This window comes from Mixophyes fleayi, chromosome 7, assembly GCF_038048845.1.
Source record: "Mixophyes fleayi isolate aMixFle1 chromosome 7, aMixFle1.hap1, whole genome shotgun sequence".
In the NCBI taxonomy this organism is placed as follows: domain Eukaryota; kingdom Metazoa; phylum Chordata; class Amphibia; order Anura; family Limnodynastidae; genus Mixophyes; species Mixophyes fleayi.
In genome coordinates this window covers 135,674,129-135,694,603 of record NC_134408.1, presented here as the reverse complement: position 1 = coordinate 135,694,603, position 20,475 = coordinate 135,674,129, and the positions used below count along the sequence as shown (strand labels likewise).

General features: G+C 39.0%; 1 protein-coding gene across 1 annotated transcript in view; it reads left to right on the top strand.

Moving 5' to 3' along the window:
* Window positions 1-20,475, top strand: part of CACNB4 (calcium voltage-gated channel auxiliary subunit beta 4) — a 70,693-nt gene that overhangs the window by 31,137 nt on the left and 19,081 nt on the right. Inside the window, exons 2-8 of the mRNA XM_075180880.1 lie at window positions 4,724-4,843; window positions 8,184-8,306; window positions 9,922-10,052; window positions 10,227-10,303; window positions 16,527-16,546; window positions 16,632-16,712; window positions 20,379-20,437. Coding sequence (XP_075036981.1) covers window positions 4,724-4,843; window positions 8,184-8,306; window positions 9,922-10,052; window positions 10,227-10,303; window positions 16,527-16,546; window positions 16,632-16,712; window positions 20,379-20,437 — 611 coding nt within the window. The remainder of the gene's footprint in view (window positions 1-4,723; window positions 4,844-8,183; window positions 8,307-9,921; window positions 10,053-10,226; window positions 10,304-16,526; window positions 16,547-16,631; window positions 16,713-20,378; window positions 20,438-20,475) is intronic.

Below are 20,475 nucleotides of genomic sequence, written 5' to 3'. Positions count from 1 at the left end.
TTCAAATAAAATTGCAGTATTAACTGCAATGCCTGTATTAATCTTAAATATTCTTAATAAGGAGTCCAATACTTATATCTTGGCTTCAAGGCTCCACAAGTTGAGGATTTTTTCATCCTCAAAAATAAGGGGGGGCCCCATGAAGTTGTTGTACCGGGGCCCTGAATTCCTCTTGGCAGCCCTGCATCTGTATGCTATATGTAAAGATGTAGCAATCAAAAGAATGGTGTCTTAATGGTATTTAGTCAGCTACTTTGTGGCTGCATTTCAGCGATCAGCTGTAAATCAAGCACCTTTGTATATAGATATCATACACCAAATGCACGTGATCTGACCAATCACGTAATGAGGACCACATCTAAAAAATGTGCTCTTTTTGTGCGATCTTACAAACCATCATTTGATACCCTGCACCGTTTGTATCGACCCCAGTTCAACATAAAATCAGCATTGCAAAGCTAGTTTGAAAATCAGCGACTTGTGCAATTTTCACTTTGATAAATTGCATGGTTTGAATACGGCACATTTTAAATTGCGGTTTGGCATAAATTGCACATTTGGTATACTGGTTTTGCTCTGAAATGTATTAGTATGTAGCTGCTGGTAAACTGTATTATTCACCTATGCCTCGTCTGGTATATTTCCTAATATGTGTTAGTAGAAGATATTTTACTCCTAATCTGTACAGTATTTCAAGACAAAGAGAGGGGGAAAGTGTAACAGAAGCTTCATTCTGGGAAATGCAGCTAAGGAAGTCATGTGACCCACACCTCCACTGCAATACTCCTCCTGTAACTATAGTGATGGGATAATGCAGGAGATACACAAGTTATAGTTTCTTAAATTATGGAAACACTCAATTGGTTTTGCTGCTTTTTCAGCACTAACCTGTTACATTGTATTATACTACTTATCTTGTTGGCAATATCTGTTCTAGTGCTATATAAATGGATAGAACTGTTTCTCTTCTTCTGTGTAAATGGATAGTACTGCATCTTTTCTTCTGCTTCCCTTATTCTGTATATATGGACAATTGCACAGTACTACTTCCCTTATGCTGCATACATGGACAATTGCACAGTTCTACTTCCCTTATTCTGTATATATGGACAATTGTACAGTACTGTTTCTCTTATTCTGTATATATGGACAATTGCACAGTACTGCTTCCCTTACTCTGTATATATGGACAATTGCACAGTACTACTTTCCTTATGCTGCATACATGAACAATCACATAGTACTACATCTATTATTATGTATAAAGAATATATTCTCATATTGTATTGTTATGTAATGCAATGACATGTGTACAGTGACACTTTGTGTGTGACCTGTATACATTCCGAATAGTGGTGCAGTGTCTTTAGTGCTTTGACAATGGTAGAGGTTTTGTGTGTCATGTGTGTATGGTTGTCTAATTGCAATTAATTTGCATAATAGTCTGCATCTCATTGACAATTGATCGCTAATGGTGACAGAGATTGTTCCATATTTTGACATAATGTGACAGATCATGTTGGGAGGAGGATGGGGCAGAAGAAAGGGTTAAAATTACAAATTAAAATTATGGACTTAATATCAGAGCCAGATTTAGACCTCATGGGGCCCTATTCAAGATACTGGTTTGGGGCCCGCTCCCTGAAAAAATCCATAGCACTATAGTTTTTAGCATAACATATACCCCTATTCAGGGGCTGGCTGGCAGAATTTAGCCCAGGGGGGCAAGCACATAGCACTGGCCCATAAGTAGCGGCCCATTTTTAAAGGTTGGTCTCACCGCCGGCCCTGTGGGGACCGCTGGGCCCTATTATTATTTTATTATTATTAATTTTTATTTATAGGGCGCCACAAAGTATCCGTAGCGCCTTACAAGGACAAACAATGGCACAGTACAAGGTGAAACAGCACAGTACAAGTAACAGTAAGCACTATAACTCTGGGGGCTCAGGCACAGCATGAAAGAGAGGGAGGGAGGGGAAAAGTGAGTATAGGCAGGTAACTATGGCCCAAGAGGGTGGGCACGGATGACAGGTTGAGAGTCACTGAGGGGAGCGGAGAGAAGTGAGAGGAGACAGAGGGCAGAGGGACCGAGAGGCGGTGAGCAGAGTAGCTGGAGAGCGCATTTAAAAGTGATGGAAACAGGAGGTAAGCCCTGCTCAAAGGAGCGAACAATCTAAAGGGAGGGGAAGACAGACAGACACATGGATGAGACGGAGAGACGGGAGAAACGGAGACGGAGTCGAGGAAGGGGGAGAAGGGAAGAAGGGATGAAGCAATTGCCCTAGGCAATTGCCTAGGTTGCCTAGTGGTAAATCCGGCCCTGCTTAATATTACTGTTAAAATCCAATTCAGCTTAAGATTGGAGTTTGTTTTTAACAGAGCAGCCTTGTTGGTACTGATATTTTGTTAACAGGAAGGGGGGATAACAAGGACAAGGGCTTGCAGCTTATTCTGAATCGGGGTGGGGGTTGCAATAGAGAAAAAAATTCCATTAAGTGAACATTAGAGATCAGTGACACCAAGGTGCGCTTCTTTAATGAAATGTGAATAGAATCATTTGAAAAAGTGCAGCCAAGACAATTAAGGCCACTGTGAATGTGAAAATAAAAGAAAATATAAAACAAACAATAAACAAATCACTATGAGGTAGATTTACTAAAGCTTGTAAAAAGGAGAAGTGGGGGTCACGTTCCTGTTCAAGCCCCAAGACATTTAAAGCAGCTATCAACAGAGGGGAACATTTTGTGCTATTCTATAAACTTAAAATAAATACCATTTATTCCCATTAAAGTGTTTGCAAATTATTTTTCCACTACGGGTAGAGAATAAATAACCTGTTGTCACGATAAGAAGCTGCAGTAAGTTGCAGCTTCATGAACGACTGAACTGTCTTTCCTGCTGACACATGTAGAACACACTGGCTGTAGTTCCAGCTGACACATGTAGCTCACACTGGCTGTAGTTCCGGCTGACACATGTAGCTCACACTGGCTGTAGTTCCAGCTGACACATGTAGAACACACTGGCTGTAGTTCCAGCTGACACATGTAGAACACACTGGCTGTAGTTCCAGCTGACACATGTAGAACACACTGGCTGTAGTTCCTCCTGACACATGTAGAACACACTGGCTGTAGTTCCAGCTGACACATGTAGAACACACTGGCTGTAGTTCCAGCTGACACATGTAGAACACACTGGCTGTAGTTCCTCCTGACACATGTAGAACACACTGGCTGTAGTTCCAGCTGACACATGTAGCTCACACTGGCTGTAGTTCCAGCTGACACATGTAGAACACACTGGCTGTAGTTCCTCCTGACACATGTAGAACACACTGGCTGTAGTTCCTCCTGACACATGTAGAACACACTGGCTGTAGTTCCAGCTGACACATGTAGAACACACTGGCTGTAGTTCCTCCTGACACATGTAGCTCACACTGGCTGTAGTTCCAGCTGACACATGTAGAACACACTGGCTGTAGTTCCAGCTGACACATGTAGAACACACTGGCTGTAGTTCCAGCTGACACATGTAGCTCACACTGGCTGTAGTTCCTCCTGACACATGTAGCTCACACTGGCTGTAGTTCCTCCTGACACATGTAGCTCACACTGGCTGTAGTTCCTCCTGACACATGTAGCACACACTGGCTATAGTTACAGCTGACACCACACACATAGACATTCTGGGCCTGACTCATCAAGGAAAGTAAATTCCGATATGTGCCGTATCTTGCGTGAATTCGCACTGCGCATGCTCAGAAAAAAACCATATGCCACAGAACGCAGCAATATCCAATTAATCTTGGAGCGCAGTCTTACTACAGCCCACAGTTCCCAGGCTGGGGTGGAGAGGGGACTGGGTGTATGCATGTAGTCAATGTACAGTATGGGTGTGCCAAGCTCAAGCGCACGTAGCAGCGTCCGATTCAAGATTTGGGCATGTCAAAGGTACTTGATTTTCAGTCGACTTGCACACGCTATAGGTCTGGTGTAAGTACCGATAAATAGTGATGATAGCTGTGTACACATGCTACAACATGTGTTTGCAATTAGGAGCAACTGTAAAAATGCATTGTATGTACAGTAGACATTGATAGCATCGTCATAAATATATTTTATGGGAAAATATAACAACTTTTTTTATTTTTAAATGATTTGTCATTAATTACTATATTATTTACAGGTAGCATTAATTTATTTATTTTTTGTGCGTTCTTTTGTGACTTTATATTCCACATATGTATTGAACGTATCCTGCAGTTAGAGCAGAGCGGTCCTAGACCCGTATTCAACAACAGACGTGTCTTCACATCCGCTCCTTGTTGAATACTGACTTGCATATGCCCAATATATGTGTGTTTAAAAAAAAAAGTATAATACCTTTGTTTTGCGTTCCATGATGATTCAGGCCCTATAAGAGCAGTATTTATGCAGGCTGCCCTACTATCAATTAAAAGCTATATATATATATATATATATATATATATATATATATATGTATATGTAAGATTTCTACACAGATATTGGACTGCGAGAACTGCGTATCATAGATAAGTACACCAACATATATAATCATAAGACAGTAAATACCATTGAATACTGTATTTAAAGTTATGGGTCATGTTCATCTTTCCATAGTAGAATAAAACCTGATATAAATGTCTATAGATTGTATTCCCTAAATGACCTAGTTCCTGTGGTGTGTTTTCCAGGGATCAGCAGATTCTTACACCAGCAGACCATCAGACTCGGATGTCTCTCTGGAAGAAGACAGAGATGCCATACACCAAGAGAAAGAACAGCAAGCTGCAGTACAACTCGAGAGAGCCAAAGTAATGTGCTAACTCCGCTGAGAAACTAAATGGCAATAAATACGACATAAAACATACAGAAAATTACAATTGTATCATAACTAAAATATCGCAGTAATAGGACTCGTGTCAACTACACTTTTGCTTAAATTCATGTACTTCAATTGATTAGATTACTATTTTTTTCATACATTTTTAGGCTTCACCTAAGTGTTTTTTTTTAATTTATTTAAATGTACCAAATAGTTTCCAAAGTCTAACCCATATCTTATCTGTAACATTTTGCTAATTATACTCTTTAGTAGAGTGTATATAGTACTGACCTGTTTCGTAGCTTTTATTATATTCGTTTGAAGGCTGTAGTCAATCCTCTATCTAAAGCTAGGCACACACTACACGGTTTTCGTCCAATAATCGGCTCAATCAGCCGACATACGACCGCTCGTTCAAAAGTCGGGTCAGTGTGTGTAGTGACACGATGGTCGAAAGTCTGCCCAAATGGACGATTGTCGCCTCATTTGGTTGGTCGTACCGTTAAATATTTTCGTTCCAATCTCGTTTCCGTTGTGTAGTGTATATAAGTTTCCGACCGATCCACAACAGTGAGTACGAAATTACAGTCATTGCTCACGACAACATGGCTGTAAAAAGTCGTCGCCAAATAGACGTCCGCACTTCCCTTTATCGTCCTAAACAAGGCTAGTGTGTATGCAGTCCATGGACCGAGCGATCGGACCACCGATCACATGTAAAATCGATCGGCATAAAAAGTTGGTGGAAATTTCTGTAGTGTGTACCCAGCTTAAGGCAGTGGATCCCAAACTTTCTCAGTTCGAGGCACCCTTAGGGTCTCCATAATTTTTTCAAGGCACCCCTAAGCCAAAATAATTACTAAGTAGTCCCCCGCCTTGATTACCACGAGCCCTGGCCACGGGCACCCCTGTGCGATCACCACGGTACACCAGGAGCCGCGGGGCACAGTTTGGGAAACACTGGTCTATGGCCAGCCCCCTCTGCCACATCATCAGCTAAGAACAAAGTAGCGTGAATGGAAGTTTGTGCTACTCAGTTATAACTCAACACAATTGGGCGATGAGGGTCAGCCATAGACAGAGAGCTAAGTTTGACCTACTGAAGAAGACTGCTGGATTAGTAAGTGATATATAGACTCTACTAAAGAGAGTATATAGCCAATAGTTACAGACAGGATAAGGGTTATATTTACAAACAGAGCCTGTTATTAAAGTGAAAATAATTGCTTGTCCAATCCAGTTGCTTAAAAGGAAAATTAATACATTTATTAATAAAACATTAGTTTAAAATTGAATTACGCAGCGCTGCTAACATTAGCTTAGAGATTCATTATTGAACCCTCTGACCATAGTAAGTCAGACTGAAATTTTATACTATTTGAACAACGGGATCAGTTCACACATATACATATGTAATTACAGTGTTTACAAAATGTTCCGAAAAAGAAGTTAGTTATAATATTCAATAAGTTCTGTCTCTCTGGACGGATGAAATTGCGTCTTTGTTTTGGTCCCTCAGGCAATGTTGACATCTGGATCTTTGGTCAATTAATCACAGGTAAATCTTAAATAGAAATATTATAATTAGTGAAGTCATATAAGTCTTAAATTAATAAGGATTTAACAACAGATATGATAGTGACATTTTGCAAAAGCTCTAAACCTTTTACATAATACATTTCTTATTAATAAGATACTGAACACTGATTCCAGTCTATCTCAGAATGTTAATCAGGGCCTGGTTCCCATAAGCATACGTTCTCTTAGTATGGAAACCTTTTTATTACTGTGTTTGACTTATGAATACAAGAAAAAACTGTTTTTATACAAACTATATGTGCAAATCTAGTTTTTCTCATATTGATTAGGTTTTACAAATTTCACATGAGACTCTAATTAATATTCAAGCAGTTTGTTTAAGACAGGGTATTTTATTCAAGATAGAAATCTTAGTTTTTTTTCTATCTTACTTATTAAGGACAAATATAGCGTCATCGTAAAATACAGTGAACTGACAATTAAAGATACAATCATATCACATTTATTAAAAATGACACTTACTCTGTTTTACACTTTTATCCCCCTCTCCCAAGAAAAAGGTCCAGGAAAATGGATTTAGCCTTTAAAATGACAGCTTTTCCGCAGCAAAAAGTGATAGCTGTTTTACAGAGAGTACACCATTGTTGCAACAATGTAAAATGTCACAGGAATCTTGGCTTCCTGCCAAGTTTTATTTAGTGAATAGCGAAAGGACTGCATTAATAAGTTATCTTTTAACCCCTTCCAAGATTTTCTACACCACTTTCTGACTCCAATATCAATAATTTTTCTGTTCAGTACCCACACAACTGTACTTTTTTTTTTTAAACAACTTTGTAATTTCAGAATGTACCATTGGTTTCTTCATTACCCCAAGACTACAATGCACAGTAGTTTCTGGGAATAGCAGGAAATACCACATTCCCCATTTATTTAGCAGCTCTTTAGATAGGAATAGTACTATGCTTGTAAGGGTTGTATATGTTTACTCCTGGCATTGCTTACTCAATACCACTTTTAGGGGTATATTTACCAAACTGCGGGTTTGAAAAAGTGGAGATGTTGCCTATAGCAACCAATCAGATTATAGCTGTCATGTTGTAGAATGTACTAAATAAATGACAGCTAGAATCTGATTCACTTTTTCAAACCCGCAGTTTAGTAAATCTAGCCCTAAGTGTGATTTTTTGTTTTTGAAATATGAGATGTGAGTATTGTTATGGGTGAAGCGGCACGACTCCGCCACTCCCTCCCCCTTCTCCCAAAAAATTAGTAAGGGAAGACATAGCATTGTGGATACTAGATAACCTACTGCATAAATCTGGGGTCAATTATCTTTTAAACCTAAACTTGGAATAGTTTCTAATAGTTACAATAGTTTCCACGTGTAGTGCAATAGAGGGAAATATATCACATTTTTCATTTATTTACTAGATTAGTTTAGCAAACGTTTGAAAAAAAGTAAAAAAGGGATTGTCATATTTTTATGAATAGCTAGTGGTCTGCTGGAGCTATTTTGTCAGTAATAGTAATGGGTTTATCTCGTCCCCAGTTGACCCATATGATACAAATTACACCAAGACCTAAATTACCATTACACTCAGCTTGCCATTGACTACAACACAGCACAATAATTCCACAATGGTTTTTCCGGTTGGGTGCTAATTGGCAGTATACTTTATGTGGAGAAGGCTAAATCAATATTGGCTATTTAATAAGAGCTGTATGATTACAGTATAAGATTTATACGGATATTGCTATCTATTTATGACGGGTATATGTGTCTTTAGACTAAGCCAGTGGCATTTGCCGTAAAGACGAATGTGAGTTACTGCGGGGCTCTCGATGAAGACGTTCCTGTGCCAAGCACTGCCATTTCTTTCGATGCCAAGGACTTTTTACACATTAAAGAGGTAAATCTGGGATAGATTTTTCTTGCCACCTGTCACTAACTAATAAAACATCAGCGGTCAGAACCACAGCTTGTTAAGGCTAAAAGGAAAACTGACCAGCTGCCAGGCCTCGGAAGGAAGGATTTGATTAACCTCTTCAGAACAAAAGGCTTCGCCAGCCATATATTAGATGTAAAGATGATCTACTGCAGGACAATACAATTGTGAATTTAATATGTATGGAAAACAGATGTCAGTAATGTACTCTTTTCTGAATGGATCATATAATAAAGTCTATCTGTCTCCTAACCACTATAGAGGCAGCCATTTAGGTAGAGTATCAATTAACTAAGAACTTATGACATTACAGAGGTATGAGGCGTAAAGTGAAGAGATACTAGTGCTTCATGCCTCAGTACGAGAATCTTATGCTTCAGTATTGATGATCTCTATGTGAGTTTCTGTCAGTTTTGGAGTTAATTAATGCCTGTGTTCACTTTAGTTATTATTTTCATCACTAAAAGTTAGGGCTAGATTTATCAAACCTTCTATAAAGGAAAAGCGGATGTGTTGCCCATAGCAACCTATCAGATTCAATCATTTTCTAGAATGCACTTGATAAATGATAGTTAGAATTTGATTGGTTGCTAAGGGCAACACCTCCATTTTTCCTTTCTAGAAGGTTCGATAAGTCTACCCCTAGGTGTTTTGTGATGTCTGACATCTATGTTTCAGTGATTTCACGAGCTCCCAGAGAATTGATTAGCTGCCATTTTATTAATACTGGATCGGCCCAGCCCACAAAATGGCTGCCTATACTGTATGTTGCATACCTCTCAATATTTGTGAATCCAATATCGGAAAAGGGGGTCGTGGACACAATTTTGAAGTGCAAGGTTGCCCTGTACTCTCCTTCCCTCCCCTCCAAACACCATTCATTGCACCCGTTCACTGCTGCGCTGCCATGTTGAGCAGCAGTGAATGAGACGTACCTCCCAATTCTCCCACTCTCAGGACAAAGCTGTACCAATCAGGAGGCGGGACAGAGCCCACCAATCGGAACTATTGGGAAGTATGGAGTTGGCAACAGATAGACTTTAAAAAAAACACCAACAAAGATGATAGTAATATCATGCTATCATTATGACTCAGGCCTGTACTTCAGCCCTTAGTCCTCTCTCTTATTCTGAAAGTGTCTCCATCATCTGGTGAAGCAGTTGCTAAGAACCGTCTCAATGGTGCAACAGGTTCCTTAGTGTTATTATAATAACAATTAATCATAATTCTTTATTTATATAGCACCTTTCTCCCTAGGACTTACAGCACTTTACATTGTTGCAGAGGGTGAGGCAGCCATCTTGGGTGCGCTCAGTTGCTATGCTATGGAATCACTCACATCACTCCCTGCCCCCTTGGAGCTTACAGTCTAAATTCCTAAGGTCCATTTGCTGACCAGTGCAGCATGTAGATGGTTTTCAGGGATGACTGAGCAGCATGATGGAGGCTCATTATAGGATAGAGAGTGGAGTCAGTGCTGGATGCCAGTTGTGCTTCTTTTATGTGGTAATTTTTTTGACAAGACTTGATTACAAAACTGAAAATATTATGAAGTAAAGCAAATATTTGTCCATCCCAGAAATACAATAATGACTGGTGGATCGGGAGGCTGGTTAAAGAAGGCTGTGAGATTGGCTTCATCCCTAGTCCCCTAAGGTTGGAGAACATTCGAATTCAGCAAGAGCAGAAGAGGGGACGATTTCATGGAGGGTAAGTCATAACATTTAGAATTTACAATTGGAAGTAAGGTGCCTGTTTATTCCTGGGGGGTACAGATGTCTCCTCCTTGTTAGTTATAACCACTAAGTACTCTATTATCAGTTATAATTGTGTTACACTAGTTTGCTTGGATGATCTAATCATTTGTATTATTTAATTTAACAGTAAATCAAGTGGCACTTCTTCTTCAAGTCTTGGGGAAATGGTATCAGGGACATTTCGGGCAACCCCTCCATCTGCCGGTGAGAATTTTTATACATTGGGTTTTCCTGTTACGATTTGTGTGATTGGTAAGCACACATTTTACATTGGGGAGGGGGGGGGGGGGTCATGTGCTAAGTCATAATATGTGGCATTGTTTAACCACTTACTCAAGTGAGTTGCACTATAATTTCAATCAACGTTACCATATCTTCTCTGCTGCCATGTAGTATTTCTCATGTTAGACAATGACACCTATATTGCACGAATGCTTATGGCAATTTTGTATGCAACAGAATTGGCTGTGAATCTTTTGAGTGTGCTCAGTCACTATGAACCAATGACATCACTCTATGCCTCAGTGATGTCACTAGTTGCTAGGGAATTGACAGATTGGTTCAGCCCATAAAATGGATGTATGTAGCCAATAGGTGATTTTGGTGGAACTTCCTTGCTACAAACATTTTCTGACAGGGACTCTACTTACCTATATTACTCACATTTTATGTAGAGATGCTCAGGCTTGGTTTTTTTAAATCTGAACCCCCCCCCCCGAACTTAGGCAATCCGAGTACTGAGCCAAGCCGGCTAGGTACTTTCGCACATCCTCGGATCTAAAACGAGGCAAAATGTCATTGTTGCATTGTCGGATCTTTTAGGTTTTGGATTCCATAATAACCTCCCTCCCCAGGAGATCCAGCACCATTGCTTACACAGAAACAGGGGTAGCAGTGTTCTTGTCACTCTCCAGTCTCCAGTGACATTGCTCAGTGCCATTGCTCACACAGAAACAGGGGTAGCAGTGTTCTTGTCACTCTCCATTCTCCAGTGACATTGCTCAGTGTCATTGCTCACACAGAAACAGGGGTAGCAGTGTTCTTGTCACTCTCCATTCTCCAGTGACATTGCTCAGTGCCATTGCTCACACAGAAACAGGAGGGAGTACAGAGTTCTTGTCACTTGACAAAAATTGACTGGAAATGACTGGAAAGTAATGTTATTGAGGTTAATAATAATGTAGGAACAAAAAAAATAGCCAAATTATGTGAATTTAGCATTTTTTAACAACAACAAAAAAAAGCATCCAGAACCAAAACCAAAACCAAACCACGTGAGGGTGGTTTTGCCAAAACCAAAACATGTAGTTAATAAAGATCCAAAACCAAAACCAAAACATGTAGTTAATAAAGATCCAAAACCAAAACACGGGGGCAGTGCGATTTTAAGTCACATTTAGCAAAGAATTATGATTCCTTCAGAATTTTGTACTTGTTTATATAGGCTATTTGTGAGCCAATGGCTTCATATGAAATAAAAAAAAAAACAATTAGGGCTATTTGTGTGCATAATCAAGGCTGCGAGGTGATTTATCCACTGAATAATGACATGTCTGAAGCTTGAGATGTGAGAAAACCAGTTATCTTTAGAAGCCTGTCAACACACATAATGGGGCTGGGGAGTCGTGTTCTAATATTAGAAAGGCAGAAGCACTGACATCAAAACGACTGCGTAAATGATTGTGCTAAGGACTTGTATGCAAATCATCAGATACTGGAGGAATGTTACTCTCCCCTTGCTCTGGCCCTCACATAGCACCAGTATTCTTCTATTCTCAAGACCACATTTAGACAAAAGCTGAATTTAAACAGCAAGAAACAGGGCAGGGCTGGCAAATGTTAGTCTCAGGGGCAACACTCGACTCAGCAACCTATTAGGAAATTATTATTATTGGTAAAGGGTGAAGACAATGAGTTACCTCATACTTGCCAACCTTTGAATAGTGAATTCCGGAAGATCCCGGGCAGGAGGCGTGGCTGGAGGGCGGTCAATTGAGTCATTTTGGCCCCACCCCTGTGACAAAAACATCATTTTGTTGCAGGGGGCGGGGCCAAAATGACGCGATTCACCACGAATCACGTCATTTTGGTGAGTAAATTGCAGTATGCAGGATACTTGCCTGCTCTCCCGGGAGTCCGGGAGACCGGATTTCGTGAGTCTCCCGGACATTCCGGGAGAATTGGCAAATATGAGTTACCTTTGGGTGGACGTTTGAGGAAAAGCGAGTAGGAGGGACAGGGATGGCGACAGCCAGGGGAGGGCTGGCAAAATTTAGCCTGGGGGGCAAGACTCCACTCAGCAGCCTATTTTAATGGGTAAAAAATACAGATGACCCAGCCCAAAGTAGCTCACTATGGGACTGGCCTGGGGGAGCAGATGCCCCCCTGCCCCCCAGCCCAGCCTGCCCCTGGCAAGGAAGCTAAATGAATCATGAGGTTGAAAATTGAATATCTGCAATCAAATGGGAAAAGAAAATATTTACTCAGAAATCAGTGCTTTTGACTTGCCGCAGTCCCTTTTCCGCATATGCAGGGGCATCTCTGAACACTGGTCCAACGAGTAAAACGGGTGCGGTTGCCCATAGTGACCACCTTATTACACAGATCTAAAAAAGCTTATCACATCTTGTAACACAACCTGCTGAAAGACGCTTCCCGGACTGAAAACAGCGGGCGTTCCAGGCCAATGAGGACAACGCGTAATTGGATGTCAGCCAGAGATTGCTTGATGTGAACACACATCAAATCACATGTGAGCTTTCAGCCAGAATGCTTTCCTCATTTCATTCAGTGCAGTGGATCACGATGACCAACTATTGCAAGACTGAAAAATGAGTAGCCGCTTTATTTATGTAAAATTTGATTTATTGAAAAATGATCAAATTGATAAAAAATATTATTTTTCTGCTATAAAACGATTACTACTGTTTACAATTTAAGACTACTATCATTTAAACAAAGGGGTGCATGATCCTTTTAAGGTGTTTGTACTCCACTCCAGCAACAACTATAGTCTTAAAACATATATAGGGTCCTATAGTGTTTATCTTTGCTTTATTTCTCTATAAAACAATAGAACATATTTCATGCTGCACAGAGAAACTTAAAACTATTTAACATGTTGCTCTCTCAACTGAAGTTTATATCGGCTAGAGACCAAATAAATAGTGCCCAGGATGTCTAAATTACCATGAAAATGAAAGAATATTTGCAATCCTTTAATAAGAAATACATTTACAGCAAATTACTGCCCATGCTCAGGGCTGGGGAAACCAGTAGGTGACCTAGGGGACCGCAGTAAAAGGGTACATAAAAACCGTGATATTTCCTGAGTCTGTTATTGGTCTCCAGTAACACTTGAGGGTCCAATGGTGAGATAAATATACTACTATGCTAATGACCATTAATACCTACCTTCATTACAACTCACAAAGGGCAGGTTCTAGTTTAAACCCATTTCTATTTCAATGTCTGCACAATTTACTCTGATACACACAGTATAATACAGTAAATAAGGATAATCATATCAAATGATTTTCCAAAGTCTCATTTAAGATGTGTATTCTTATTAACAATAGGTATTTTCAGTAACAGTCTTTACACATACAAACATATAACACAATGTAGAAAGCATAATATATATTACACCAAATACAATGCATTGCCTACTTAAAATGTGTTATCAATGTGTGCCTGTCCTATCTCTGTATAAATGTATGTATCTCAGATTTGTGTGCACATGTGTGTGTGTGTGTGTGTGTGTGTGTGTGATAGATTTAGATACAATTCCCTTGCTATCTAGATTATTTCAGTTCCTATCAGCAAGCACATGGCCCAATGGCAGCCATCTTTAGCACATGGCCCACTGGAGGACATTTTTAGCACATGGCCCACTGGAGGCCATCTTTAACAAAACACAGTATTTATACCATTCAATCCCCATGCAGTAATAATCTATAAAACAAGTACAGTATATCACTAATCCGACCTATATACACAACTATGTAACATGCTTATCACAAAATACAGTCCGTATTAAACTATACAATAGCAATATCAATACTAAAACTCCAAAAGTAACAATGCAACCTTTGGAACTATAGCAACAAGCCCAGTTCTTAATGTCAACAATAATACATTCTATTACTAAAAGTCCATAACACACATCTTTGTCTAGCAGCCATTACTTACATGGAAACTATTACTGTTACACAGACTCAATTTGTCCAGAATGAAACTGCATTTCTTCAATCTAGCCATCGTTAAACCAAAATCACACACTCCAGGCTTTACAAGTACCATCAGCGTCGGACTGGCCCAAAAAATCACCGGTAGGCCCCGCTACCCTACAGCCCCACCCCCTTCTAGAAGTGGGCGGAGCTCATCCAGCTCACCTGGGGGTCGATGTCCTCTTCGGCGTCCCAGCTGTCCTCCTCGGCGTCCCCGCTGTCCTCCTCTGCGTTCCTGCTGCTGCAGATGACTGGCTGTCAGTGACAGCCAGTCATCTTTCACATAAGATCGCAGTTGCGATCATGTGACCTGCCCCCTCCTCCTGTCAGCTGACTGTCTGCTCCCTGAAGGACTAAGGACCAGAGAAGCTGCAGCAATTTTTTTTACAGGACTTGCAGCATGAGACAGAATTCTCATATATATATATATATATATATATATATATATATATACATACATATACATACACATACATATATACACACACATTATATAAAAGTGACAACAAGAGGTAGGACAGTTTGTCAAATGTTCTGATTCTAGCGCAGGCTTGACTAACCTGTGGTACTCCAGGTGTTGTGAAACTACAAGTCCCAGCATACCCTTCCAGCAATAAGCTGCTATATATTGGCAAAGCATGCTGGGGCTTGTAGTTTCACAACACCTGGAGTGCCACAGGTTAGCCAAGCCTAATTTTTGGTGACTGTTCTGCCCAATCTAAGGGGCAGGTCAAGACTGTATATTCTTTATACACATACTGCATTCTTTATATACTACAGTAAGGTGCTAGCTGTCCTTAGTGGACTGACCACTCCCCCTCTAGTGTCTGGTCCCGCCTCTATGATTGCTGACCACACCCCCTCTGGTGGGCCCCTAGTGTTGCAGTCCCCCGGTGGGCCCTTCATGCCCCAGTCCGACACTGAGTACCATGTAACTTTTCCCAAGTAACAATCACTTAAATCACTTACAATTTTACTTACTAATCCAAAAACTATCTTTCCCATTTAAGTTACAAGATCCAATTAAAACAACCATTTTCTAACACTTAACAGTATCACTTATTGTACAGTGTTAACTTAAATAAACATTCTACAAACACTTTACCAATAAACATTGTGTGTACACACACACCTATATATATATATATATATATATATATATATATATATATCTATATCACCATACCATTACCACTAAACACTGAACATATTATACACGTTTAACCATTATATATTCTTTCATGATCAAATATTACCACAGACTAGGAAGGCTTATGAGCGTTCCTGTGCATTGTGTCCATTGAAGAGGGAAGAATGTGTGTCTCTCAGTGTCCAGCTTCCAGAATAGTGAATGAATAGACCCACACAGACTTATTCAATTCCTAAAGAGAGGAGCAAGGAATTCCACAGGAAATTGTCTGACAGCATTTGATATGTAAATGTAGGCAGCTTCTCAAAGAAAAAACTAGTTAAGTTTGCCATATAAGGTGGGGGAGGAGAGTAATGTCCAGTTACTTGTAAAAATGGAAAGTCAGATATTATACTCTGTTTCAGCTGCCTAGGGTGCTAGTGTTCAGGGGGTTTCTAAAACACTGCCGGTTGTAGGGTGGGGGGGTGTAAGAGGTGGGATGCGACACCTAGGGTGTCACCATGGTTGTCCTGATATCAATTGTGTTATGCTCCCCCTTATCTGTAATGCTAAATGACCAGACATGTGGGTAATTTGGTGAGGCCTAAGAACCATAGAGACGTACCAGTCTTGCAAAGTTTTAATTTCAAATTTACTTTGAAACACATTGAGTAATGTTTGGTAAAACAATGACCCAAGACATCTGCCAATATATGCCAACAATAACCTGAAAGGACATGAGCTGTAGCTGTGTATTTACATTTTTGAAAGTTGCAGTGTTGCCAACTCTGGAATAAATACATTTTTATGTGAAAATATTTTTCTCAAATTAACAGACGATCACCATTTTTTCCTGACACAGCATTTGAAAATTATACCAACATTTAATTTAACAGCAATCTTCAAGATACAGAGACATGTGTTGAAAATCAGGAGTTAACAACGCTACTCAGGCCCAAAAGATTAGATTAGTACATATTTTACTGTTACCGATACCCCTTGCCAAGGAAAATCTATATATTTAAGTTGTTTTGATGGAGTAAATGACTGCACTCTCTTTGTTTTCTAGCCAAACAGAAGCAGAAAGTGGTGAGTTGCTTACGCTGCATTCCACTGATCGGTCTCTGAATGCCAGTGGTATGAGTTCCCTAATGGAATATTATTGTGATTTCAGACTGAACATGTTCCGCCTTACGATGTTGTGCCATCCATGCGGCCGGTAGTATTAGTTGGTCCGTCACTGAAAGGTTATGAGGTATGTAAATGAATTACAAGTGATTATTGGAGTAACGGATTTAGGTGCATCATCCAACAGGAAAATATGAAATATATGTAATGTAATGTACAAATATCAAGGTTCCGTCTTCATTAACGTCCGTAATAGAATCAAAGTATTGGCAGGACATATCAACTTTAATATAGTGTGTTGGCAAAACCCGGTTTATATCTATTCATATGTAGCTGGTCATCTTTATCCTCATGGATACAGCAGAATTTACACTGGCTGCTAGGATATCACAGGGCGGAATGGGGCTTATCATTCAAAGAGGAGTGATTTGTTGTATTGTGCTGTCATGACCAGCCCACTTCCCCATGGCTGGTGACTGTGATAAGCCCAACCTCTCAGCGTGTGTTTTTTACAGACCTGCATACCGCCCAACAAAATCTAGACACAATTAGGCCCTTCCTAAGATCCCCCTAAACCACGCCCAGATCCAACCAAAACTCAACAAGGACAAACCACGTCCACAGTACCATGAGGCCACACCCCTTTTGTGGTCTGTGAATTGGGACAGTCCAACCAATAATAGAGAATGTTTGTTGGTATGGACCTGTGTAAGGCAACAAACTAACATTTGCATAAACAAGTCCATTAATTAGAGGTGCATGTATTAGTTGTTACTCATTAAAGGAAATTTAACACACATACACACAAAATAATAATAATGTGAGCTTTCAAATCCTGCAAAAATGACTTACCTCAGTTTCCCAGTCACCATCCTCCTTATCTTTTTTTATCCATCTGTAACCTTTATCTATATTGCCTCTGCTCCTTCCTTCTGTACCGTGTTTATGTGGCCTACAGAGATCTTACCAGAATTAATCTCTTATCTGTCAGGAGTTTGAAGTTTTATTGCATAAATCATATATATGTGCACGGTATTATAGCATATCTATGGATTGAGCAATTGTATAATGAAAATATATTGTAATAATGTAATATGTGCAGTTAATAAAGAAATAGCAAATCTTAAAGGACAATGCCACCTTTAAACAATTGTAGTTATAAAACTTATAGCAATGTGTCTCTGAGTTAGTTTAGGTTATTCTAGGAATAAGTAATGACTTATGAAAGTTCCTGTGCATTGTGGCTTACTTCCAAAGTAGTGAATAAATAGACCCACCAAGGCTTATTCAATTCCTCAAAGGAGGAGCAAAGAATTTCACAGGAAGTTGGCTCACAGCATTTGATGTGTAAATGTGGGCAGCTTCTCAGAAAAAAACCCCTGTTTTTCTTGTTAAGCATGCCTTATAAGGTGTGGAATTAGAGTAATATCCGGTAAAAATGGAATATAATATGTTATATTCTGTTTCCGTTGCCTTGGACCCCAGTGTTTTTTTAAACTATGTCTTTTCAAAATACAGCCTTACTGGAGAAGGGTAGCCCGTAGTTACATGACAACTTTGTGGCAAAAAAAAGTACACAATCCATCACACATTACAACTTCGTAAGTATTAGAAAACAACTATATAACATCTTTCTCTACATGTGACTTCATGATACATGCAGCATTGTTACAGCAACTAGCGTTTAAATTCTGAAAGCCTAACATCTGCAACAAAGGTAACACAAAATGTAGTTTGAATTTGAATCTGCAGTTATCCATAATGATTAAGATACTTCTTTGAGAGTGGAATTATAGTTTTATCCTGCAAAACATATGAAGAGAGCAGGAAAAACTTACAATATTTTTAAAACCATGTCATTAGTAACTGAGGACTAGCAATTATTCTTGTCACCCTAACATAAAGCTGCAATGGCAGCAATAACCGACAAATTAGGATTTAGCTAGATGACTTCATGAAAAAGAAAATAGAATCTTATATTATTATATTATCTTTCCACAAACCAAAGCACAGTGGCAGGGAACATCTTTCTTTTTACAGTAATATGCTAAAGACGGCATCTGATAGGCATCTAATTGGTTGTAGCTGCTGACAACAAATTTAGATGCCGTCCTCTAAGGCACCAAATGCACCCCCTCTCCAAAGCACCCCCAGTTAAATGCTGTCAAATCCGATGCAGCAAACAGTGCTTTACTCAAGAAATTACAGCAGACAAGGGGAGATGCAGATTAAAAAAGAAAGACCAAAGCTGTCTTGAACAAACACGACAGGTAAATTCACTGTAAAGTACATAAGTACAGGGGGACAATAGATAGCTGGAATCCCCCTCAAAAGAATGAATGAGCTGTTTAAAATATGAACCTCTTGCACTACATACAGCTGTGTGATTTCTAGGTTTTTCAAGAGCATTTATAATATAGTCTATAATAGATAGAGAGATAAACATATATATGAGAAAGATAGAGAGATAGATATGAGGTAGATGGATAGATAGATAGATAGATATTTGATAGATAGATAGATAGATAGATAGATAGATAGATAGATAGATAGATAGATATATAGATATTAGATAGATAGATAGATATGAGATATATATTAGATAGATAGATATGAGATAGACGGATAGATAGATAGAAAGATATTAGATAGATAGATAGATATGAGATAGATAGATAGATAGATAGATAGATATGAGATAGATAGATATGAGATAGATAGATATGAGATAGATAGATATGAGATAGATAGATAGATATGAGATAGATAGATAGATATGAGATTGAGATAGATAGATAGATAGATAGATATGAGATAGATAGATAGACACATAGATATGAGATAGATAGATAGACACATAGATATGAGATAGATAGATATGAGATAGATAGATAGATAGATAGATAGACATGAGATAGATAGATAGATAGACACATAGATATGAGATAGATAGATAGATAGATAGACAGACACATAGATATGAGATAGATAGATAGATAGATAGATAGATAGATAGATATGAGATAGATAGATAGATAGATATGAGATAGATAGATAGACACATAGATATGAGATAGATAGATATATAGATAGACACATAGATATGAGATAGATAGATAGATAGATAGACACATAGATACGAGATAGATAGATAGATAGATAGATAGATAGATAGATAGATAGATATGAGATATATAGATAGACACATAGATATGAGATAGATAGATATATAGATAGACACATAGATATGAGATAGATAGATAGATAGATAGACACATAGATACGAGATAGATAGATAGATAGATAGATAGATATGAGATATATAGATAGACACATAGATATGAGATAGATAGATAGATAGACACATAGATATGAGGTAGATATTAGATAGTGATAGCAAATACCCAATAGAAACACAATGTTAATGGAGCAAATAGGATAAAAATAAAAATTGCTCGTCTGTCTGTTAAAGCTTTATGAAGTGACTCTCTCCTCCCAGCACTGAACACTGTTTCTCAGAACTGGGGCATTTTGCATATTTCCCTTCAAAGAGAGAGAGAGAGAGAAACGTGCAAGAATATATTTGTGGGTGATAATTGATTCCTCTCTGAGCAAACAATAAGATTAGATTATTAATACATTGCTGATTACTTGTAGTTAACTCTGTCTGCAAAATATACAGAGCGGTTGTTATTCACCTTTACGCTGTCCTTCTCTGTTTACTCTCCTTTCTTTCTTACCTTTCTCTATTTTTTCTCTCCATTCCAACCTGAAATCCCAATCTCCTGGAAAGGTGACGGACATGATGCAGAAAGCTCTTTTTGACTTCCTGAAGCACAGGTTTGATGGGAGGTGAGGGAAAGAAAAATCACGGACATGGCCATGGCACA